Below are 25,645 nucleotides of genomic sequence, written 5' to 3'. Positions count from 1 at the left end.
ACTAAACGATTTCAGTATAAGAAATTCATACAAAAAGAGGATTAATAACTATTTAGAAAAAATACAAGAAAATGAAGACATTGAATGAAATAATATAAAAGAAACTATTACATCAGCAGCGTATGAAAGTCTAGGGACTAATGAAAAATACTACAAAAATAAAAAATTACATATATGGGACAATGAAATAAAAACAATAATTGAAAATAAAAAGCTGGCCTTTAAAAGACGGTTAAGTAACAGAAAACAGGAAGATGAAATTGAATGAGTAATAACCAAAAGAGAAACCAGAAAGAGACACAGAGAAGCTGGGAAAAATTTGTAACATATTAGAAAAGGATATACGAGTATATAAAATAAGACCGAATCCATATAAAATATTAAAGCACACGAATGCAAATAAAAGAAATTGCAAATATAAATTGTGAAATAAATTTAAAACTTATTATTTTTACGTCTATTTTGCCTGCTTTCATTTAGGAGTGACCCTTTTTTAAAGTCATTGACTTTTTACTGAAGAATTCTTAGGGCATTACAGATGTGTTTTAGAGACAAACATATGGAGGACAATAGAGGAAGAAGACTTGCATATACCTTGTTTGGATGTTGTTGTTTTGGTTGTCTTCGTTCTGCGATGTGCAGTGGGCTGTTAAAAGGGAAGGGGGGTTTTGGAAAAGAGAGAGAATTAATTTGAAAAAACCCAGGTTTTTTTTAATTAAAAATGTTTTTAATTAAAAAAAAATTTTAATGGGGCCGGGGTGCGAGCCATTTTGACCATGTGTCATCGTTGGAACATCTTGGGATAAGTGTAGGCTATGTGTCATGTCGGCTTGGTGTTTCTGCCTTTGAAGTGCTTGTGTTATCACCTATTGTTCAAAGTTATGACCTAATTTTTATGTTGTGGAGTTTCCAACACTCAGAGATTATGTAGGGTCAGTGGATGTTGATTGAGTTTTTGTCACATTTTATGGCTATCGTTTCCAATATTCTAAGCATTGTTTCGTTGTCTTGTCTGTCTATTATTATGGCCTTGTCGATTTGTGGGGAATGTTTCTGTTCAAGGGTGTGAACTGCTATTTCTGTTTTCCCTGTACTTTGTATTCTATTTTTCTTTTTGATGTTGCGTTTTTTAGTGTTTAAATGTTCTGGAATAGGGATATCTAAAATTTAAAAGAATTGGATTACTTTATAGATCTTTGGCCAGATTATACTAACATAAAAAAAAATTACACCAAAAACTTACAAAAATGTTCTAAATGATATAATAACAATGAAAGAATTACAGGACAACCAAGTAAATTAGGAAATGGTAAATCAGCAGGAGAAGATGGGATAAACTCTGAACTGTATAAATTTGCTAAAAATTTGTATATACTAAAATATATACTATAGGTGGATTGATATAGTAAAAAGTGCCTTAGAAGATAGAAATATAAGATTTGATAATGTTGGAGTCTTGACAGGTAACAGACTGATTTGGAGGAAAATTGTAGATAGGAAGTTAGTAATGATGTAATTTTTCATGTAGTACTATCATATCCTGTACACCCCTTGAGGGTATATATCAGGAATTTGATGATGATGATGATGATAAAATATATACAAATGGACAAATACCAACAGAATGGAATACACTATATTTAAAAAAAACAGTATAAAAAACCTGTTAATTACAGCGGTATTAGTTTATTGAATACATGCAACAAAATATATAGTAGAATACTTAATGAAAAATTTAAAATATACAGTGAAAAAATATTATTAGAATGTCAAAATAGATTTAGGAAAAGATGCTGTATAATATATGCAGCTTTTTATTTAAAACTACTTATAGAGAAAAGAAGAGAATTTAATTTAGAAACTCATCTTTTGTTTAAAGATTATGAAAAAGCATTTGACAAGTAAAAAGATATATACTGTTTGATATATTACAAAGAATAAATAAATATACCTAATATTTTACTACATGCAATATTGAATATATACAAAGATAATGAAATATATAAATAAATGATAAAAATGTCTGAAAAACAATCTGTAAACCAAGGAGCAAGACAAGGATGCCCTCTGTCTCCAACACTTTTTAATATTTATATTAATTATATATATATATATATATATATATATATATATATATATATACAGGGTGTTCGGGATAAATTTGACATATTTATAATTAATTATATTTTTCCGTAAGTTACATGTATTAACACACACTTCTCTTCATTTAAAAGTTTGGACCCTTCTTCATTCATATACAAGATGTCAGAAAGGATGGATAGCTGGAACCCACCTGAATCATGGAAGAGAATAACTTGTATCATGATGATTCGTGCCCGCCATCAAAATAAGGATATTACGACTGCTGCCCAATGCTCCCTGAATACAGTAAAAACAATCAGGCATGAACTAGAGACTTGCAATGGTGACTACGAGGATGTAGCAAGAAGAAAGATCCCTAGCAGACGATCTGATTGCGTTCGTACAGCAGAATTCCTCGCAAATCTGCAGGAACAGGTGTTGAAGAACCCTGGCATTGGAATTCGGGCTTTGTTCGTGGAGTTGCTAACTGTAGTCAAGCCCTGGATAACAAGGGTAGCCAATGGTAGGCCGTATGTATGGCAGCAGGATTCGGCCCCTTGCCACACCTCTGGGAAAAGTCAAAAATGGTTGTCTGAAAATTTCTACGACTTCACCAGTCCAAATGTTTGGCCTCCAAACTCCCCAGACCTTAACCCCATGGATTATTTTGTATGGGGCGCAGTTGAAAAAGACACCAATCGCACTTCCAGTAATACAAAAGCCCAGTTAATGGATAAAATTAAAACAGTTTTTGCGGCCCTTCCCAGGGAGACTGTAGCATCAGCTTGTTCGAGGTTCCGAAGCAGAATTGAAGCTGTGATCGATGCTAATGGTGGTTATTTTGAGTAAATCTTGTTGATAGTATTGTAATTAACTCTGCCTGTAATGTTTTTTTGTCAATTCATTAAATTTAATAGATACAAAGAAGATTTTCTTTTTCCTTACGAAACTGTCAAATTTATCCCGAACACCCTGTATATTGAGAAAGGAAGGAACAGAGTGGTAAGAGGTGTGATGTATGGAGATTCATTGATCCATGGTGTGCAAGATAGAATGGCTGAGGAGTGTTTGCCTGGAGGAACAATAGAAAGTGGGGCTATGGCAATTAAGCGAGGTGAAAGGGGTGGATGAGATGATTGTGATGTTGGACACGAATGACTTGAGAGGCAGTTTGAATCAGACTGCAAGAGATTGTATGGAAGAAGACTGAGAGTGGGAAGAGAGTGTGTTGCTCAGATATGATAATGCAGAGCTGAGGAGAAGAGAATTAATAATGAAGAGTTTAATAACCAGAATATGTCAAAAGAGAGGCTTGAAATATGTGGATGCTTGGATTGCATTTGAGGACAGAAAACTATATACAAGAGATGGATTGCATTTGAATGAGAAAGGACGTAGGCATCTTGAGAGAATGCTGTTCTCTGAATGAGTTTGTATATCAATGCAGGGAAACTAGAATTATCAGGGTGGATGGTAGCAGAGATGGCCTCTTGTGGAAATGGGTGCTTGGGAGAAAAGGGAATACATCGGGTAATATTGAATCCAGTGGAGTCTGGAGAAGATAATGATAGGTATTAGAAACAGTGACAATGTCTTGATTCTTTATACTAATGCCAGGAGTATCTGGAATAAAGGAAATTAATTGGTGGTACCAATAGCATCAGCCTGTCCAAAGATTATTGGGATCTCTGAGACGTTGTTGGCAAAAGACGATATACTAACAGGAATAGCAGTAGCAGGGTACGGTATTTTTCAACAGGATAGGAATAGAAAATGCACTGATGAGTACTGCTTATGATAAGTGATGACTTATGTCCTCTCAGAGTGGAGGATTTGGAGGACAATGGCATTAATGGTTTTGAAAACATATGGTGTGAAGTAGAGATGGACAGGACAGGATATTTAGTGGGTTGTTGATACAAGCCAGGGAGCATAGAGGATGAGGAGCAGGAGATGTTTAGGCAATTGAGCTTCACAAGTGCAAGAAGAATGATTGTTATGGGAGATTTTAACTACAACAGTATAAATGTAGTTAAAATCAAGGGTAGAGGAAACTGCATGTAGTAATAAGGGAATGGAATTTCTGGAATTCTTGAGGGACAAATGTCTTAGGCAACATGTAGTAGAAGGAGCACGAGGTTCAAGAGTTTTAGATTTGGTCATAGCATCAGAAAAGCTGATTATAACTGAGATGGCATCTGTCTCCAGTTGGAGAGAGTAACTGACCATGTAGTTTTGACTTGAAAGATGAATAGACATGCAGGAGAAACAAAGAGAAAGGAAGTTGAAAGTTTATTTTGCACTTGGTTAGACTATAATAAATTTAGTTTAATCCTTTATCCAAGTGTGAGCAAACAAAGTTTGCACCTGAAAATATCTTCAGGACTGAGGAAAGGTGTTGCACACCTTTCCTCAGCCTGAAGTTGCCTGGTGTTGCACTACCTTTCCTCAGTCCTGAAGATATTTTTAGGTGCAAACTTTGTTTGCTCACACTTGGATAAAGGATTAAAAATGCCTGGTGTTGCACTGCCTTTCCTCAGTCCTGAAGATATTTTCAGGTGCAAACTTTGTTTGCTCACACTTAGATAAAGGATTAAATTAAATTTATTAAAGAAAAAGAAAAGTATGTGGAGTTATAAGGCAGGTGATTATAATAGTCTTAAGTATCAACTTGGGGCAGTTCCATAAAGGGAGAAATTGGAAAAGCAAGATATCATTGGTGCTTGGAAACTTGTGAAGGAATATTTATTAGCAATAGCAAGCTGCATACTGAGTGAAGAAGAGAACACAGTTTGGTGTACAGTGGATGACAAACAATATCAAACTGGAACTGAAGGTAAGAAAGAGATATAAGGAGAGCAGATGCATGAAGGACATAAGACTCTGGCCAGGAGAGTAACTAGTATGGTAAGGAAGGCAGAACCGGAATATGAGAAGAGATTGGCCCTGAGAACCAAAGAAAATCCTAGAGAATTTTTTTAGCTATGTGGCCAGTAGGAGGAGAAATGACTGTGGAAGAATAACATTGTTTTAGATAAAAATGAGAATAGTATGACTGATGCAAAGGACATAGTGGAGTTGTTCAATGGACACTTTTTGAAGAAGTATTTCATCCTGGAGAAGCACATTTTTGTACTAGAGGGATTGTGCAAGTTTGAGTTCTCATATTTAGTCCCCAGGATTTGAAGGGAAAATAAATTAACTGTGGGAAAGGTGCAGAAGCAGATAAACATTGTATCAGGACTGTATTATGAAGATAGGCTGAGGGAATGTAGACTTCAGAGATTGGTAGATAGAAGGAGAGGTGATATGATTGAGACTTTTAAAGTGTTGAGAGGTAGTTACAAGGTTGACACTGGAGAATACCTTCACTTGGTGAAACAGGGAAGGAGTGAGGACAAGGTTCCATATCCCTATAAGTTAGAAAGGAAGCTGTGAGCAAGAGAGTGAGGAGTGGTTTCTTTGCTTAAATGGTGGTTCAACTGTGGAATGCATTGCCTAATAGAGTGGTGAGAGCACAAACGGTCAATGAGTTCAAGGAGTAGTATGACAAATTTTGTGTTTTCTAGGATGGGCCTTCCATGATGAGTCTTTTGATTCCATGAAGGCCTGAGTCATAATAATATTAATACAATAGAACACATTAAATAACAACAGTATAGAAATTTCCCAGAATAACAAAATAAATACACTATTATAAATACTCAAATGATCAGGTAATAATATCATGAATATCAGATAAGGAAGACAATTCACTAGACCAATATACAGGGTGGTTCAAAATTCCACATACAAACTTTGAGGGGAAGTAGAGAACATCAAAATCAACCATATTTACATAGGAAAGCATGACCAGAAACTATCCAAAAGTGATAAGTGAAGCTGTTCGCCAGTGCTCCAGGCGAGCAATTGAGGCTTCTTTCAAGCTTTCGACGTCATACGAAGAACATGCGTCGTTTTATGAATTCTGAGATGGCAGACATGCACTTTGCTTACCATATTATGTATCCAACTATTATTGAACTGTTCCGTTACTATTATTATTTGACACCTCCAGGGAGTCCAAAGACTCACTGAGGGAGGGCACCTACTCTATAGCACTCTGTCTCCACCACTCAATTCACTGCAACGAACCGCAACTACACCAACGCCATCTACTGCCAACCACCCCCACTAGTATTTTCACAGACAATCACAAACATCCATGCCCACGGTGGGATTTGAACCGACAGCCTTTTGGCTGGAGAGCAGATACGCTAACCAGGCTGGCAATTAGACGTAACCGGCCAACCAGGCTGGTTACGCCTAATAAAGTTTTTTATACTACTTACTGCCTTGTGTTATTTCAGTATCTTTGTGTCCCTGTTAGTACAGGGACACAAATTCTTCCAGTGGCGTTTCTGGTCATGCTTTCCTATGTGAATATGGTTGATTTTGATGTTCTCTACCTCCTCTCAAAGTTTGTACGTGGAATTTTGAACAACCCTGTTTCTGGTCATGCTTTCCTATATGAATATGGTTGATTTTGATGTTCTCTGCCTCCTCTCAAAGTTTGTATGTGGAATTTTGAACCACCCTGTACAGTTTAAACATTATAGTAAAATGATTTGGAATGAAATTATCCATAAATAAAACTAAAACAATGCCATTTTGTGGACAAGAAGTAAAACAGTTAATAATAATAAAATAATAGAACAGGTAAATACTTATAATTATCTTGGATGTGAAATATCATATGAAAGAGAAAAGACATAAAATTAAAAAAAATTTAAATTTTTACTGATTACAGGCGCTCAATCCAAATATTGTACAAAAAGAAACACACTCAAAAATATACAATAATACAAAAATATACATAACTTAAGAAACAACTGGAACAGACCAATATGGTCTGTTCCAGTTGTTTCTTAAGTTATGACTGTGCTGGATGTGCAAGTAAGGCAAGTTTCTTATCCAGGTGTAAAGAGTTATGATATGACAGACTTGCAAACAAGTATAACAAGAGAAAGAGATGATTGTTGCTGCTGCTTGGAACAGATTATCGGAAGAATAAAATGAATTGTTGAAAGATGAAAAAAAATAGCAACAGCTGACAAAGGCAAGCTGAGTAAAATGATTGTAAATGATTCAATGAATGATATGTGGGCATCCAGATTGATTTTGATTAGGACGAATGATTTGTTAGGGTTGAAACATGCATATGTCATTTACTCACATTTTATAATAAAGTGAGAGCATAATTAGTTAAGGGAAATGGCTACACCATAGGACCTGTGAGCTTCAAAGAATAGTTGATAGGCGCATGCAAGTTATTAAATGCGAGTGCTTTGCTAGCGAATGAGTTCAAGGAGAGGTATAATAAGTATCATATTATATGAACAATAGGCTCACTCTACCCATTGTTCATATTACATGAACAATGGGTAGAGTGAGCCTTCTGCAATGAGTTTTTGAATCCATGGAGATGCCACAAAAATAATAATGTCCCCTGTACACTCATGTATGTGTTCTACCCTTAGCCTGCTTTTTCAATAACCTCATATATTCGATTAACATGTTTTCACTTAGCATGGCATTTTCTCAGGATACACTAACTGTATGAGGTTAGTGTATCCTGAGATTCCTGTCTGAGATACTGGATGATTTATATTTTTCTTTATCATTATCCTTTTATAACTCAGCTAATTTCCAATCCCTTTGGGAATCCTGCCAGTGCTGAGACTTCAATTAAACAGACTGGTTTCGGGTAATGCCATTTCTATTGCACTTCCTTCTAACACATATGGCAATAAGTTACACATTCCAGTTACACATCTCTATTTGTATTGAGATTCTTAATATCCTGAACACTTCTACTCATACTTTCCTTCTCAATATAAATGGTTCTTCAAAGATTTATATACAGGAATCTCACACTTCATACAGTTAGTGTATCCTGAGAAAATGCCATGCTAAGTGAAAACATATTAATCGAACATATAAGCAACGAAAATATTTAACTCATCTATGGGTTTTCCAAATCTTTACCAAATTTTTTTAAATACATTTTTTATAGTTATACTGGAAGTAAAAAAACATTTGAAACAATTCAAAGTTTATTAAACACTGCATATATATATATATATATATATATATATATATCTACCCTATATACAGGGCCGGCGGAAGCGAGCATGCGGTGCATGTGGGTGCCGCTACGATGGGGACGCTGCCACCAGGGAACAATTCATAAGTTAATTTTTAAGAAACAAAATTTTTATCATAAAAACAAAAAATTCTTAGAATGATTAATATTAAAATAAATAAGGCTGGATACACCGAATAAAAATTTAAAAAAAAAATATATTGCTGCCTCTTTGATCAGCCAGCCGTTTACAGTTTTGCAGCTAGAGCAGGCTAAATGCTAATGCAATCTATCTAAAGTGAAACGGTGAACGGTTTTCATGTGCAGAAACGAATTTTCATACAAAACATTTGTTGCTAGTTAACCAGTCGTATTGTATATATAGTTACATCTCAGTAGGCTACTGACAGCAGCGCAGTGCGGACTATTATTTCGTCTCTGTGTCGTGTTGTGTAATAATTTCTTGTGGGTATAAAATAGAAATGGAATCAAAAATTAAAAAAAAAGTTATTCGGTGCACAAAATCGTAAGTGTCATGCTGCGAAAGAAGCAGATATTAAGAAACAAACTGGGGCTCTTAATAAATTTGTTAAAATATTAAAATATTCTGATGCAGATTGTAACCAACTCGATACATCAGAAATCAGAGTCGAAGAACCGTGCACATCATCCAGTTTGCATGAAAGTACTATTGCAACTATTGAACAAGATAATTGAACATGATTTAAGTGAAAAATAGTTAGGATTTAGTCAACTACAACAAGATTTAGTTGTAGTTGACCACGAAACTAACACATTGTAAGTATCTGTAAATTTAGAAGATCCGGATGAATGGGGAAATATTGATGAAAAATTACAAGTTGTTTTAATTGAAATGGAGCCTGTTCAAAATAAAAATATAATATATCCCAGAGATACATATGGTCGTAAATTTGGCAACACGTATTATAATAGAAAAATGGAAAATGGGAGCTCTTGCCAAGAACATGGCTCATTTATTCCGAAACTTTAAATTCTGTTTTTTGCTTTTGTTGCAAACTTGTCGCACCTATTGTTCCTCTGTATCAAGCCTTGATAAGACCCCATCTAGACTACTGTGCGCCAGGGTTTCTTCTTGATGGGGAGGAGATGGAGAGGATCCAGAGACGAGTGACCAAGATGATAGCACATCTATGGAATGAACCTTATGAGAACAGGTTGAAGATTTGTGGGTTGCAAAAATTGGTTGATAGGCAGAAAAGGGGTGTATGATTGACACATTCAAATTACTGAAGGGTTTCTATAAGATTAATTCAGAAAATATTTTTGAGAATAGGACTGGTGGTGGGAGGACTAGGTGCCATACATGGAAGCTGGGCAAGAGTGTGGTTAGCAAGGGTGTTAGAGCTAAGTTTTTTACTTGGAGAGCGGTGAATGAGTGAAATAAGCTGCCAGAGTCGGTTGTGGGTGCCATGACTGTGAATGAGTTCAAGGCGAGGTACGATAGATACTGTGTGAATGTCGAATAGTTGTTCTTGACATGATGTTAGGGCCTCCACTCGATGAGTCTATCATCTCCTTGGAGTTGCCCTTAATAATAATAATAATAATAAAATAACCAATTATATTTACCTTTGAATGCAATCCACTGGTCGAGCGTCCAGCAAGTCAGCAAATCTTTTCTTTTGTTCAGCATATTAATATTATCGCATTGCAACTGATGGGAATTCTGTGTTTCTGTGGATTCGTTACAGACCTCTTTTTCTTCAGAAACTAACACACAAACTGTCATTACAAACTCATTTTATATTATCACTGTCATCTGAGCTATTTTTCTGTTTAAAGAAGGTACCAATGTACTTTTCCATAGTTGAAATACCCTACTTACTCGAATATGGCCCTCGCATATAACTCGCACCCCTGATTTTATTTTCAAAAAAAAAATTAAAAATTTTCACATATATACCTCGCACATGAAAAAAAGCTTAAACACATTCACGTCGGGACGATAGTAACTTGCTCCTGCAGTAAACAAAATGCAATCCCCAATAGCCACTATACTGCAGAGGCAAGAAAAACAAGTACTTTTATTATGTCAGTGAATAAAGTACAAGCACTCTGTGTAATATAATTCTCAACAAATAATGCAATTATTATTATTATGTGACACCTCCAGGGAGTCCAAGGACTCATCGAGGGAGGACACGTACTCTATATCTCTCTCCACCACTCAATCCACCAATTGCAACTAACCATAACTACATCAATGCCATCTACCACCCGTCACCACCACCACCACTAGTACTTCCACAGATAATCACAAACATCCATGCCCACAGTAGGATTCAAACCTGCAGCCTTTTGGCTGGAGAGCGGATACATTAACTGCTCGGCCAACCAGGCCGGCAAATTAGAGACAACTCGGATGAAAATGACACTAATGAATGAATCACATGTGCCCTCATAGAGAAACTATGCTGTATAGACTCAAACAAAACCATATGCTGCACTGACAAACACAGTATCTAACTAAAAACTATTGTTATTAATTAGATGTGTGTGTGAGTTCGCTAGGCAGAAATAAAATTCAACCGAACGTGTTAAAATTCGTAAACGTGTTAAAACTAAGAAATATATATATATATATATATATATATAGTAAATGCTGTTATTGTCGGCTTGCTTTTACTTTTCCATCACATTATTTTTTGTTAATACTGCACCAATCGTATCCACGTCTTAATAACTTGCCATTGCTGTCTGTTGAATAAAAAAGTTCCGGGGCTGGGGTCCTGGAGAGCCCCGGCTGAATTTAACCACTGAATATCTCTTCATCCTTTTGAAAATGAGGTGACCAAACCATGCATGGTAGTCCATATGTGGCCTAATCAGTGTCTTTTATCATTACCTCATGATCTCTTATTTTCTCCACCTCCAACCATATATCCTCACCAAGAGTAAATTCCACATCCCATGCAAAATGTTTTCCAAACTTTAATACCTTACATTTCACAACATTGAACTGGCATCCTCATTCCTATTCATATTTATTCAGTCTATTTCAAGTCTTTGAAAGGCCAGAGCACCTCTTCCAGTCCTCATATTTGTTCCCATTTTTGCATCATCTGCAGACAACTGAATATTCACATTCAAGTCTTCCCCAATATCATTAGCATACAGGTTAAATAGCAATGGCCCTAAAACAGAATTCTGAGGCGCACCACTAGTGACTTTCCTCTTCTGGGATATTGCTTTCTCCATACACAACTTGTTTGACTATCAACTTATCGTGTGGTAATCTATCAAAAGCCCTTTCAAAATTTAAGTATATCAGTGTGTGTGCAACATTTATCTAAGTATTTTATTCTATTCACCTCTATCTCACACCATACTGCTTCAAAACCACTGCCATTATTTCCTCTTTTGCATCTCTACCTTGTATGGACATGACTCTTTTTCTATCATCAATAATCCACCTCCCATTTTTTTCCCCCTTTCTACCTTTAGGAAAAATATCATACCCTTCCATTTCTATTCCTATCATGATGTCATGCTCATCCCACTATGCCTCACTTATTCCAACAATTTTTGGATGAATGAGCTCAATCAATGCAACCATTTCATTTCCCTGGTTTCTGATATTTCTAGTATTCATATACAAACATAACAGCTCGTTCCTCCTTACCTTTCTTGAGCCATTTTTTTCTCCTTACCCATAACCTTCTTTAAATTCAACTGTTGTCCCTACATCCCAGTTCATTCCATTTCCTTGTCTATTCACACACACACATTCATTTCCTCTTTGAGCATCAATCTTTCAATCAATATTGTTATCTAATTATTACATTCTGTATACCCCTTGAGGGTACATGTCAGGAATTTGATAATGATGAATTATTACATTTCCTACTTCACATTTTCTGCTATTTTGAATTGTTTACCATCACATTAAAATGATTTATTAATAAGTAATTCCACAATAATGGAAATATTTAGAGAAATTACACATAATTATTATACTGAGATTTTTTTATTTTTTATATGACTCCCATCCATGAAAGGTTGTAAACCTAAAGTTCACCACTATGGTGGCCAGGCTAAGGATTATTTAAAAAAAAATTTTTTTTTTTTTTTACATAATCTGGACTCTCCACTCTAGAGACCAAACATGGAACTTTTACAAGCCATTTCAGGTCTCCAATAAGCAGGGCAGTGATCTCACACTATGCAATGAAATTCATCTCCTGCCTAACTGCATTCATAAACATTCATGCTTATGATGGAATTTGAACCTACAGCTTGTTGGATGAATAGCAGATACATTAACCACTTCACTAACGAGGGTGGCAATAGCAACAAAAATTAAAATATTCAAATGCTGCTGGTATTCTTTAAGAATAGAAAAATCAGAAATCAAAACACCTAAAGTAACATTTAAAACCTTAATATTTACATTTAATATTTACTTACTTTTATCTTTGTCTGCAATGAAAGTTCAACTTTCTCCCTTCTCTTTTTTGCAATTTCTAGTTGTTTCTTTAAATTCACCTTATAAAAAGAAAATATTTCTTTCTTAAAACATTGCATATAATAAAGAAAGCCTGCAAAGATATCCACACAAGCAAATATTAAATACTTTATACTAATAAACTAAACAAACCACAAGATTTTCGTTCTGCTGAACACTGCAATAATTAATTATATTTAATTATTTGATATATAAATAAAAATCAATTTTATTTTTAAAATACATCTCATGTTTCCTTTATATGTTTAGTTCAGTGGTCCATCATAGTCAAGTAGCTTGGCTTTGTTGAAACTTATTTAATGCTATCTGCAGGGATCTCTGCTATGTCTGAAAAATGTATTTTCTGATAAGTTTGTGCATCTTGTAGAATGAAAAACTAGAAGAAACTTACAAAACTTTCATAGTTTCTACAAACAATGAAATAATGTTGGATCTAGTATCCACTTTGCCTATGTAATAGAAGAAAAAGTCCTTAACATCTCTATATGAGATGGTGGGTTTCTTCACCTTTAGTTGAAAGTTCTTGGTTCTTTGCATGCTAGATAAGATTTGAACCCACATCTTTCCAGCCAGATGGTATCGTTGTTAATGATTGCTGAGCTATGGCATTCTTAAAATATTTACATTTCAGTTTGTTTGTTTGTTTTCACTGAAACAATGAGAACTTTCTCATTTGAAATAAAAAACAGTATGATAAAAACAGAATCCCATTTAAAATTTACAGTGGTTTAAATAACAGAATTATGTTAAAGAAATGTTTCTTGGTGTGCCACGTGTCTTTGTTTGAAAAATAAATTATTTCAAATTGTATTTTTTTTTTATGTGAGCATGAAAGACTATTAATAGTATTGTGAGTTGGCTAAGAGTTAGATAAACTAGAAACCATGCTATAGAAACCACACATAGATCTTTTCAAATTCCATGTTTAGTCAGGCCAATTCAAGTCGGGTGGTGGTGGTCTCACACTGGGCAATAAACTCATCTATCACTTAAGATGTTCATGAAACATCCATGCCCATGGTGGGATTCAAATTCTCAGGATTAGTTGTAAAGCAGATATGCTAACCCTCAGCCAATCAAGACAACAACTAGTCCACAATATAGAAAAAAAGACACAGGTTGATAGGTACAGGACAGGCTAGTGTAAAGGAGAGGTCTAACTTAACAATTCACTTGTATCTTATGATACAGTGGTGAATGCACTAAAAAAGAAAGATTCATATACATTATTTCTGAATATCACAACAACAACATTAAAAATATCTTGTTGCACGAAAAAGGCTAGTGTTCAAGATGAGGGAAACAGGGATAGATAATTACAAATTACCAAGATAGCCAGAGATTGGTTGTCTAACACAGGGGTCGGCAGCCTGCGGGCCGCATGCAGCCCAAATGTGCATTTTTGGTGGCCCATAAAAGGTTTACCATACTTACATGTCATATGGCCCGTATGTTGAATTATTTAAATAACACATTTTATAATATGAATAATAAATTAAAAATAATTTTTATGCCTATACTTCGTGATATCGCCGTGCAACTTGGCGTAAGTCAACCGTGTGAGTCATCATGAGTGGGGATAACAAAGGAGACTTCATCCGACAACAACCGAGATTTTGGCACACTTTTGCAGTCCCCAAACTATGTCTGTTGAAGAAACATATGATGGAAGAAAATCTACATCATTATACATGTTGCAAATCTGCATCTACAGTTGGATGGCAAACACAAAAGGAAACTTTTGTTGGTATCATTAAAGATTTATAAACAGAATTTTCAACAAGATTTGTGGATTTTCATAAAAATAGCAGCATCAAAATGCGATTATGTTTGAATGCTTTTAATGTCGACATTGATGACATAACAAATGAACTACAGATGGAAGTTTTGGAATTACAACACAATGAAACATTAAAGAACGCATTTTCGTTAGAAAATATCCAAAACTTTTTTCGATGCTTACCAAAAAATTTGAAGGATTGATCAGTTTCGCAAAAAAGATGATAGTCACATTTGGAAGCACATACGTTTGCGACATTTTCTGCCATGAGTTTTAGAAAAAATAAATTTGCTTCTCAACTGACTGATGGACATTTGCATGCTTCGATTCAAATTTGCACCTCAAGTCATAAAGTGGATATAGATAATTTGGCTAAGGGAAAACAATCGCATTAAGCAAAGGGACACACATATTGTGATGCATTATATAACTTTATAATTAGAAGAAACACATGTATAAACCACAGTGAAAATTATTTAATTGTAAATATTTCATCCTAAGTATCTTAGGACATCATCAGTACAGTATTTAAACAAATATAGGAATAACATACAGTTAGGGCGCATGATTACAATAGAATCTCATGTAACGTGCTAAAGTTATGAAGAAATACAATTTTGCCACTACTTACAAACCTATCAACCAAATTACAACTTATTACCTTCTCCTAAGGACAAATTCTCACCCTTGATGTTACCTGGTGTTTATGAGATTCCATGCTCATGCAAATTATCTTACTTTGGACAGACAGGTAGGTCTGTTCAGAAACGCATCTCGGAACATCAAGACCACATTCGTCTTTTTAAACCACAGAAATCGGGCCTCTCTCAACACGGAATTGAAAATCCAAACCATAGGATCCATTGGGAAAAGGCTAAACTTTTACATAGATCTTTATTTAAACATGAATGTTTATACAAAGAAAGTTCTGAAGCCCTACTACACAGACCAAACCTAAACCGCAACGACGTTCTTACTATTCCTAAAGTATGGGAAATTATCATACAAAATTGTGTTAAATAATTAACTTTTTTTTTTTTTTTTTTTTTTTTTTCCTCTTGTACTACTTTAGCACGTCATGCACGTTTCATGAGATTCTATTGTAATCATGCGCCCTAACTGTATGTTATTCCTATATTTGTTTAAATACTGTACTGATGATGTCCTAAGATACTTAGGATGAAATATTTACAATTAAATAATTTTCACTGTGGTTTATACGTGTGTTTCTTCTAATTATGAACCCACCACAGGTTTCGTTATTCAAAAAAATTATATAACTTTGTTTTTACGTGATAATAATTTTTCATTGAGTTTCATTTTTATGCTTGTTTCATATCTGGTATAATTCCCATGTTACTCCTCTAAACAAAAATAGGCTAAATAGCCATTAAAATAATAATCTGTGTTTTTTTAAGATTGATATAATAAAAATTGATAACTTCAGTAATTTTTTCACTCACTATTTTCTCTTAATTAAACACTTGCGGCCCAATTATTAAAAATAAAAGCTAAATGTGGCCCGTGAGTCAGAAAAGGTTGCCGATCCCTGGTCTAACAGATATACTGATACCAGAAAATCCTGACTTTCAATACGGTTTAAATAGGCAAGTAGTAGTTCAGCAGATGAGTAAGGATACCATTTGAATTATTCTAATTCAGGGTTTGCTTCAAAAGTGCAGAACAACTAAAGGTTGGTCAATTGGTAGAGCCTTTGCTACTAATGGCTCACGCAAAAAAAAAAAGTTAAGCAAGTTTGAGCGCGGTTAGTGGTTGCAAGGTGATCAATCGTTCGATGCTGTTGGCACACTCTTTCTCGATGAGTCTTTGGACTCCCTGGAGGTGTGACATAATAATAATGGTATTGGTGGGATTCTGTCCAGGAGGTAATAACATTCAGAATCCCATTGTTAGAATTGAGAGACTTGTAGCTCAAGTGTCAAAAGAAAACACAGCATATTGTTGCTACAATGCAAAGGACATGATGCTAAGATACAATACAATAATAAGGCAGAGAAAAGAATGTTGTTGTTAGAGTTGTCAGGACTCTCTGAAATGTTGGATATGAAGGAACACTGCAGGGATGGGGGGTTCCATATGAGGGTAGATTGAAAGTTTGCAGATTACAAATTGACAGAAACATATACAATACTACAAGTTTTATACAGCAGTGCTAAACAAATCTTTCACTGCACATAGGCATCTTGAGTCCAGTCTTTGGACTCATGGAGATGCCTATGTGATGATGATAATAATAATACAGTTTGCAGCACCTCATAGATAAGAGGAGAGGGGATAAGATTCAGATATATAAGTTGGAAAGAGGGTTGTTAAAAGATTAATGTGGTTTATAGAATGAGCAGAGAAAATGGGGAGTGAACAAAGGCTATTCCTGAAAATCGTATAAACTAAGTGTAAGCTGGCAAATAAGGAGCAAGATTTTTTTTTTTTTTTTTTTTTGCATGTAAAGTAGCTGGTGAATGTAGTGGAGTGCATTTGTCTGAGAGTGTGGTAAGTTCAAAAACACAGTGAATGAGTTTAAGACACATTTATATATGTATGTACTGTTATATACATATATAGGCCTTTCCATGATAATTCTTTGAATTCAGTAATGTATAATAGTAATATATGACTTGGTAGAGATATATAAATGCTTGCTTGAGTGAAAAAATAGTGAATTTTTGGGAGACAGGAATGTAAAGTGATAAGTACGATATGAATAAGCTGAAAAAAAAAGGATGATCACTGCAAATTATTCTATGCATAAGTAGGAAAGAATTGTTTTGAACTACATCTGAAGCAACTAAGGCTATTAGGCCAAAGTATTATTAATACATTGGCCTCATATTAATAGCTGCATATATTCCTCTAGCCAGCTTAATGTTTTGTGGGATGAAAAACCTGATTTTCCGGAAGGGAAAACTCAAACCTCTGTATTAGACCAATTAAAAAGTGCTGATAAAGGTTTACTACATTATTCTTGGAATTGCAGAATTATTCCATGCAGAGCTACATAATCTCTGGATAGAAGAATTTAAGTGGAGGGCGCTAGTGAGCCAAGTGCTGTGGAAGCGATTTGAAGAGCTCCTGATTCAGATAAGTTTTACTAGGAATAATTAAGTATATATGCGTAATTGTTTGAGTAAGAGCGGCTGTAAACGTTGTGCGCTACCGGTATTATTAGTGTGGGGAATTTTTCTTGTCTAAACTAAATTACGAAATCGTTATTATAAAAAAATATAAAAAAAATGGCGGCGGCATTGTCATTCCATGATTTTAATTTAGATTTCAGTTGTTTCGTTAAGTGTGAGGTCTGTTATATGTATTCCTTCGATTACATAAATGATTTGTGGATGTTTAGTGTGGATGGAAGAAGGGTGTGTGCGAAGTGTGACCTGAAACGAGGAACTGATGAATGCAAACATGAAATTGATGACAGAAAGTGTTAGTACCGATTGTGTTGTGAGTGCACGTTTGAAAGAGAAGGATGGTGAGAAAAGAGAGGCAAAAAAATGTTAAAAAATCAGGAAAAAAGAAAAAGAGCGATTTGAAAACCATCACGGATGTTAAAAGGGACGAAAGTGTGGTGGAAAGAAACGAAATTGAGAGAACGATTGAAAGTAGAAATGCCGTGATGCAGAAATTGCAAGTGAAAAAAATCGAAAGAATAAACGATAGCGAAAGTTGGACGCATGTTGGACTGAAAGTACTGAAACAAAAAAAGATGAATGACAGTAAAAGTGAGAAGAATGATAGTGAAAGTTGGACATATGTTGGAACCGAAAATACAGAAACAAAGAAGGATGAATGAAAGGGAAAGTGAGAAGAGGGGGTCGTGAGTTAGAAAGTTAGATTTAATGATAGAGAGAATGTGTCACGAGATTCGGAAAGTGAATTGGATTGGATGAGGCAAGAAATGAAATGGATGCGGAATGAAATTAAGAGAATTCAGGTCAAAACTATTAAAATAAATCATGATGGCATGAAAGAGTTAACGAAAGATGATTGAGTGGCATTGTATGGCGACTCCATTATTAAAGGTGTGCTAGAGGATAAAATGCACAAGGTATGTTTTCCAGGCGGTAAAATGAGTAGAGTGATTGAGGCATTGGATATGAGGCGGGAGCGAGCAAAAGAGTTAATAGTATTAATTGGCACAAATGATTTGAGAGAGAACAAAGAGCATGTCTGCTTGGAAAGATAAAAGAGATTAGTGTGACAGGAAGGGTAGTCAGTGTGTTGCCTAGGTATGATTGTGGTGAAATGAGGCGGAGAGCAAAGATCATGAATGATATTCTGGCTGAAATGTGTGAGGAGATAGAAGTACAGTTTGTTAATGTGTGGAATGAGTTAGAGGGACGAAGTGAGCTGTATGGGAGCGATGGACTGCATTTGAGTGGTTATGGTGTGAGTCGCTTGGAGAGACTACTGCTGGAAGGTAGAGAAGTGAATAGAGAGAATGAATCAGATTGAGAGGGAAGTGATGTGGAAGAGCAGGAGAGTAAGACAGGAGAGATTGAAGAAGTGGATATGAATGGGGAAGTGAGTGGTATGAGTATAGAAAATGAGAGAATGGGAGTGCACGAGGAGCAGGGAAACAGGGAGGCTCAGGGTGGACATGGGTACACAGCGTGAGAAAGGTGGATACTCCAAGAGAAGGTGAGAGCGCGTGTAGGCAGGAAAGAAATGGGATGACCAGGGATCAAGAGGAAACAGATGGAATTGAAAAGGGTTCTAAAATGAAGAAGCAGAAAGGGAAATGGCCCCAGTCCAGCATGGAGAGATCACATCGAGTGAGTGGCATCAGTGGAACTAGCTGTAGATCCAGAAATGAGCTGTCGTGTTTGTATACCAATGCTAGAAGTATAAGAAACAAGGTGGATGAAATGGTTACACTAATTGCATCTGTTCACCCAAAGATTGTCGGAATAAGTGAGACATGGTTAGATGAGGAAGACATCCTGACAGGAATAGAGATGCAAAGGAATGATGTGTTTTGTGAGGATAGAAGGGGTAAAAAGGGAGGGGCAGTGCTATTGACGATAAAGAAAGAGTTATGTCCATACAAGGTAGAGTTACAAGAGGGAAATAGGGCCAGTGGTTTTGAGGCAGTATGGTGTGAGATAGAGGTGAATAGAATCAAATACTTGGTGGGATATTGTTATAGACCTGGTAATGTGGATGGTGGTGATAGTGAAATGTATAGTCAAATAAGCCAAGCAAATAAGAAAAGGGTGATTTTAATTATGGCAATATAGAATGGAATGAAGAGATAGCAACTGGAAGTAAAGAAAACGAGTTTCTTGAGTTTTTGAGGGATAACTACCTCAGACAGTATGTAACAGAGGGCACACGAGGATTAAGGGACTTGGATTTGGTCATTTCATCGGAGGATGTAATTATAAATGAGGTGTCAAATCATCCACCAATTGGTGAAAGTGACCATGAGGTGATTACCTGGGTGGTTGCCAGAGTGCAAGGACCCCTGTGAAAAAAGGGTATATGTGGTACTACAAGGGGGGGGGGTGATTATGAAGAGCTCAGGAGACAGCTTGCAGGTGTAGCATAGAATTAGGAGTTAGCTGGAAAAGAGATCAATGCAGCTTGGGGGATTTTCAAAAACTATTTCAATCTTGTGAATGTGACTTCATGGAGAGATTGAGAGCAGTTGATGAAGGGGAGGAGAGACTGACTGATTGAAATTCTGCAAGATTGCGCCACTTCATAAAGGAGGTGATCGAACTCAAGCATCAAACTATAGGCCTATCTCTGTGTGTCAGGTGTTGGGGTTAAGTTGTTGAAGAAGCTTGTGAGAACTAGGATCCAGAGTTGGGTTGACAACAATGGTATAATCTTTGATGGACAGCATGGATTTGCTAAAGGGAGGTCATGTTTTAGTAATCTACTTACTTATTACAATAAAGTGACTGCTTCCTTGGACAGAGGAGAAGGATACACAGTAATATACTTGGATTTCGCAAAAGCTTTTGATAGAGTACCTCACGATAAGTTGGCAGTCAAACTATAGCAGATGGGGTTGGATATTAGATTAGTGCAATGGATTGGAGACTGGCTATATGACAGGTATCAACAAGTTGTGTATGGGGGTGCGATATCCAGGAAAAGGAAAGTCACTAGTGGAGTGCCTCAGGGGTCTGTTTTAGGGCCATTACTATTTAACTTGTATATTAATGATATTGGTGAAGATTTGGATGGAGATATTCAGTTGTTTGCAGATGATGCAAAGTTGGGACGAACCATAAAGAGTAGTGAAGATGTTGTGGCCTTGCAAGAAGACTTGAATAAATTGAGTGATTGGGCAAGCAAATGGGGATGTGAGTTCAATGTTGCAAAATGTAAGGTTTTAAAATTTTGAAAACAAAGATGGAATGCAGAATTTATGCTTGGTGAGAATATATTGTTGGAAGTAGAGGAAATAAGAGATCTGGGGGTGATAGTGGATAAGGATCTAAAATTTAGGGGACTAATTGCCAAAATTGTGAAGACAACACAAAGACTTCTGGGAATGATGCGCAGGACGCTGATGTGTAGAAGTAGGGAGATTCTTGTTCCATTGTATAAGGCTTTGATTAGGCCACACATGGACTATTGTGCCCAGATTTGGTCACCGGGTTTTCAGAAGGATGAAGAGATGTTGGAAAGGGTCCAAAGGTGACTGACTAAGGTAATTTCTGACTTCTGGAATGTTGAGTATGAGGAAAGATTGAGAAGATGTAATTTGCAGAGTCTGGTGGAGAGAAGGAAGAGGGGAGATATGATAGAGACCTACAAGTTGGTAAGGAGTTGTTTTACGATCAATGGTGGAGAAGTTCTACAAAGAATAGTGGGAGATCAGGGGAAAACCAGAAGCATCCCTGGAAACTGTATAAAGAGGGTGTGAGTAGGGGAGGGAGAGGCAGGTTTTTTTCATGCAGAGTTGTGAATGATTGGAATGCCTTGCCTGAGAGTGTGGTGTCTGCAAGGAGTTTGAGTGTGTTTAAAACATGGTGTGATGAGATGTATGTGTGTGTGTGTGTGTGTGTGTGTGTGTGAGAGAGATAAAAGGACCTACCAGATGAGTCTTTGACTCCATGAGGTCATGTTTAATAATAATAATAATAATAATAAGTGTGACTTGTCCTGTAGGACAGGTTGCACTTAAATTCACAGATGAATGGATGTAGGCAAGTAAGTGTGTGTGTGTATGTATGTGTGCAGGCACCCATGAGACGTGAGTGTGGTAATGACCAAAACATGTGAAATCTAGTCTCTCAAAGCAACAATATCGAATGGAGCAGTCAATTCAGGATGTAAAGGTAGTTTGTGGAGAGGATAAGACAATGCTATAGTTTCTAAATATTAATGCCAGAAGTATCACAAAAGAAAAGAGAGGAGTTTTGGGGGCATTGCTTAAGGCAACCTTGCCATGGCAGATGAATTGAAGCCAAAAAGAGCATGAGACAGGGGATGGATCAAGTCTTTTGAAGCAGTCTAGTGTGAGATATTGAGACCAATTGGACAAAATCTAGGGTTGGTTGCTGCTATAAGCAGGTGGTTCCAGCACGGTATGGAAGACATGCATCAGCAAATTAGTGTAATGAGTGCAAGTCGAGTAATTATTATATGGGACTTCAACTATATTGATACATAGACTGGAAGATGGAGAGATCACATGGAAGGAAGGAAATTTATAAACCTAATGAGAGATAATTACTTGAAGCAGTATATGATGGAGGGGAGTTGGGTTATGAAAGTGTCAGATCTGGTCACAGGATCAGAAGAGCTAACTATAACCAAGGTTACCACATTGCTATCGATTGGGGGGGGGGGAGTGATACTTGGGAGACTGCAAAATGTGTAATTTCTTGTCAAGACGGGGCATTCGTGGAACTACAAGGAACGTGATTATAACAAGCTTACGAGAAAGCTTGAACTGTTAAGTGACATAAAAACCTGTACAGGAAAGATTTAGCAGTGCATGTGCAGATAATCAAGGAGTATCTGCACAAAGAAATATCAGACTGTATACTCAATATTGAGAGCAAATCATGTAGGAGTTAGATGGATGAGTAGTATCATTAACAGAGCTACAAAAAAAAAAAGTTTTGTGGAAGGTGTATAAGGAGAAAAGTGACCAGTAGTAAGAAAGTAAAAATCAGATTATAAAAAGAAAGTAACCAAGCCAAAGACTATCCCAAAGAGTTCTTTTGTTAGGTGGCAAGTAAGAGGAAGAATGACTATGGAAGGATAATTTTAAAAAGTGCTGTTGGTAGTGAGATGACAGAAGTAAACAAAATAGTTTAGTTACTCGGCAACTAATTTGTAAGAGTATATTATCCAAGTGAGGTTATTGCTTTGATAGATGTTACTGAGTCTGAATGATGTCAGTACAGAAGTGGATGAATTAGAGGTTTTTAAGATATTACAGAATCTCAACCATGAGGTTATATGGTATATTAGCTTGCATTTCATGAGAAAGTGCAAGGGAACTGGCAATGCCTTTGAATGGGCTGTTTAATTTGATATGTCGCTTGGTGTTGCACTGATTAGATCGTCGGCTTGTCAAGAGCTCCTGAAAAGATTAGTAGTATTTTGTGTTAACATTAGATATTTTACTAGAATTTTAAGTAGTATTGTTTGCTTTTTGTTTCTTGGTGTGTCTGTGAAATTTTTGCGTGTTTTCTGTTATTTTAATTATTATTTTTAAGATAAGATAGCGTACACATGGCACCGATAAAGAAAAAAATGGCGGCCAGGTCGCCATGTTTGTTTAAGAGTTTTGATGTAAACAAATTTATGCAATGTGCTGTCTGTGAGATGTATGCCTTGCGAAGAGCGGTGGGAGTCTGGTTAGAAAGTGATAGTGGAGTGAATATGTGCAGAAAGTGTAAAGAGAACGAGGATTTCAAGCGTGTTTCGTGTGTCGAGAGTGATATCGTTAACGATAGTCAGAATGTAGAAAATGGCCGTGTGCTAGAGAATTGCATGGTAGTGCCAGATAGGTGTGAGAGTGTCGTTGAAAGTGTAAATGAAGGTAGAAATACAGAAAGAATGGATGATTTGATCGATAATGAAAATGGTGAGATAAATGCGAGTAGCAAAATTGCCCGTTTGAACGGTGCGATACACAGAGCTAAAAGACAACTGGTGTATATCGAAAAATGTGTGTTGAACGTACCGACAAATAACTGGCGGAAGTCTGTGATGGCAAATAATAGAATGTTCGTAAACGTCAATAAAATGAAGGAGCGAGTGCTGTATGGGGATTCGCTATTAAGAGGTGTAATAATTGAGAGTTTAACGAAGTCGTACCAGCTGGGTGCAAACATAAAGGACGTCAGCGGATCTATTCGACTGCAAAAACAGAGGGTGAAAGAGATGATAATCGTGGCAGGAACAAATGATTTGAAAGAAGACAAAATGGAAATGATAGAGGATGTGAGGGAGTTATTTGAGGTAGCAAAAGAGAAGAGTGAGAGAGTTAGGATGGTGAGTATCTTACCGCGGTATGACAGCGAAGCATTTAGAAGGAGGGCCATAATTGCCAATGACTTTATGCGTGGATTATGCATGGAGAGTGGTGTGGAATTTGTGGCTGTGTGGAATGAGTTCGATGGGCGAAAGGACTTATATAAGATGGATGGGTTACATTTGAATGGAGTTGGTGTACGGAGACTTGAAAAAGTGTTGATGAATGATGTGGAAGTGGATGTACAGACTCAGGGAAACTAGATTTATTAAAGGGGGGGGAGTAGATATGCAGACTATAGGGAGGCAGTTAAGTGTATGAATGAGTATATTATGCCCGAGCGAGTACGACGTACAACAAATCAGAATGGGATAGTTAGTATAAGGCATCAAAGTAGGGATGGGACAAATGGGCTTCTGCAATTCATGTACACTAATGCCAGGAGTATTAGGAACAAGAAGGAAGAGTTTTTGGCCATGGTTGGCACTTCCAGGCCACAGGTTGTTGGTATTAGTGAAACATAGCTGATAGAAGATGATAAAGCTAGTGGGATTGAATGTGACGGGTATAGCGTGTTCAGGAGTGACAGGGTGAATAAAAAGGGGGGAGGAGTGTTATTGATGATAGCTGATGAGCTTCAGCCAAGGAGTATAGAAGTTGAACTGCAGGATGGGGAAAAAAAGCACATTTGAGGCTGTTTGGTGTGAGATAGAATCTAGCAGAACAAAATATACAATTGGGTGCTGCTATAGACCAGGTGATGGAATGGATGGTGGGGATAGCATGCATAAGCAAATAGAAGAAATGAGTGGAAGGAGGGTAATTATTATGGGTGATTTCAATTATGGTAACATTGACTGGAAAGAAGAGAGGGCACATGGGAGGAAGGAATTGGATTTTATGCGGTTATTAAGGGACAACTATCTACAGCAACATGTAGTGGAAAATACCAGGGGGCAGAGAGTGCCGGACCTAGTAATTGCAACTGAGAATGTGGCTGTAACGAACATGACCATGTTGCCACCAATTGGTGAGAGTGACCATAAGGTCATGACTTGGGAGGTGGCTAAAGGAGTGGAATTTACAATTTAGACAGGGTACATGTGGAATTACCGGGCTGGTAAGTATGACAAGCTTAGGTGTGTGCTTGGCTCAATGCCATGGCATGTAAAACTGCAAGGGCTGGATGTTGATAGTGCATGGGAGGTGGTTAAGAAGTGTTTGTAGGAGGCGATGGTTGACTGTATACCAAGAGTCCGAATAATAAATCAAGTAGGGGTTAAATGGATGAATAACACTATTAAGCTTGAGCTGCAAAAAAAGAAACAATTGTGGAGGGAATTTAAGGAGAAGGGTGACCATCAGGCGCAGGAACAGTATAAAGCTCAGGCCAGGATGGTAACAAGGGTGGTAAGAAAAGCAAAAGCAGATTACGAAAGCAAATTGGCCACGCAGGCTAAAGAGAATCCCAAACAGTTTTTTCAATATGTTGCAAGTAAAAGGAAAAATGCTCATGGAAGAATGATCTTAAAAAATGCTGAGGGTAGGGGGTAACCGAATCAGTCGATATTGTGGAATTACTGAGCTAGCACTTTGCAAGAGTATATCATCCAGGTGGTGACTTTGCAGGAATGGAAGAACCAACAGCTTATACTGGAATTGTGATGAATGAAGTAGAGG

The 25,645-nt window shown here is 36.6% G+C and overlaps 1 protein-coding gene across 2 annotated transcripts in view; it reads right to left on the bottom strand.

The window, feature by feature from the left end:
- Positions 1-25,645, bottom strand: part of LOC150105673 (uncharacterized) — a 211,184-nt gene that overhangs the window by 61,802 nt on the left and 123,737 nt on the right. For both annotated transcript variants that reach the window (XM_090394995.1, XM_090394994.1), the window contains exon 9: positions 12,656-12,733. In XM_090394995.1, coding sequence (XP_090251121.1) covers positions 12,656-12,733 — 78 coding nt within the window. The remainder of the gene's footprint in view (positions 1-12,655; positions 12,734-25,645) is intronic.

The sequence above is a fragment of the Typopeltis vanoorti genome, chromosome 6, assembly GCF_054136105.1.
Source record: "Typopeltis vanoorti isolate ZY-2024b chromosome 6, IOZ_Tvanoo_1.0, whole genome shotgun sequence".
NCBI classification, from domain to species: domain Eukaryota; kingdom Metazoa; phylum Arthropoda; class Arachnida; order Uropygi; family Thelyphonidae; genus Typopeltis; species Typopeltis vanoorti.
This window is presented reverse-complemented; position numbering and strand designations above follow the sequence as displayed.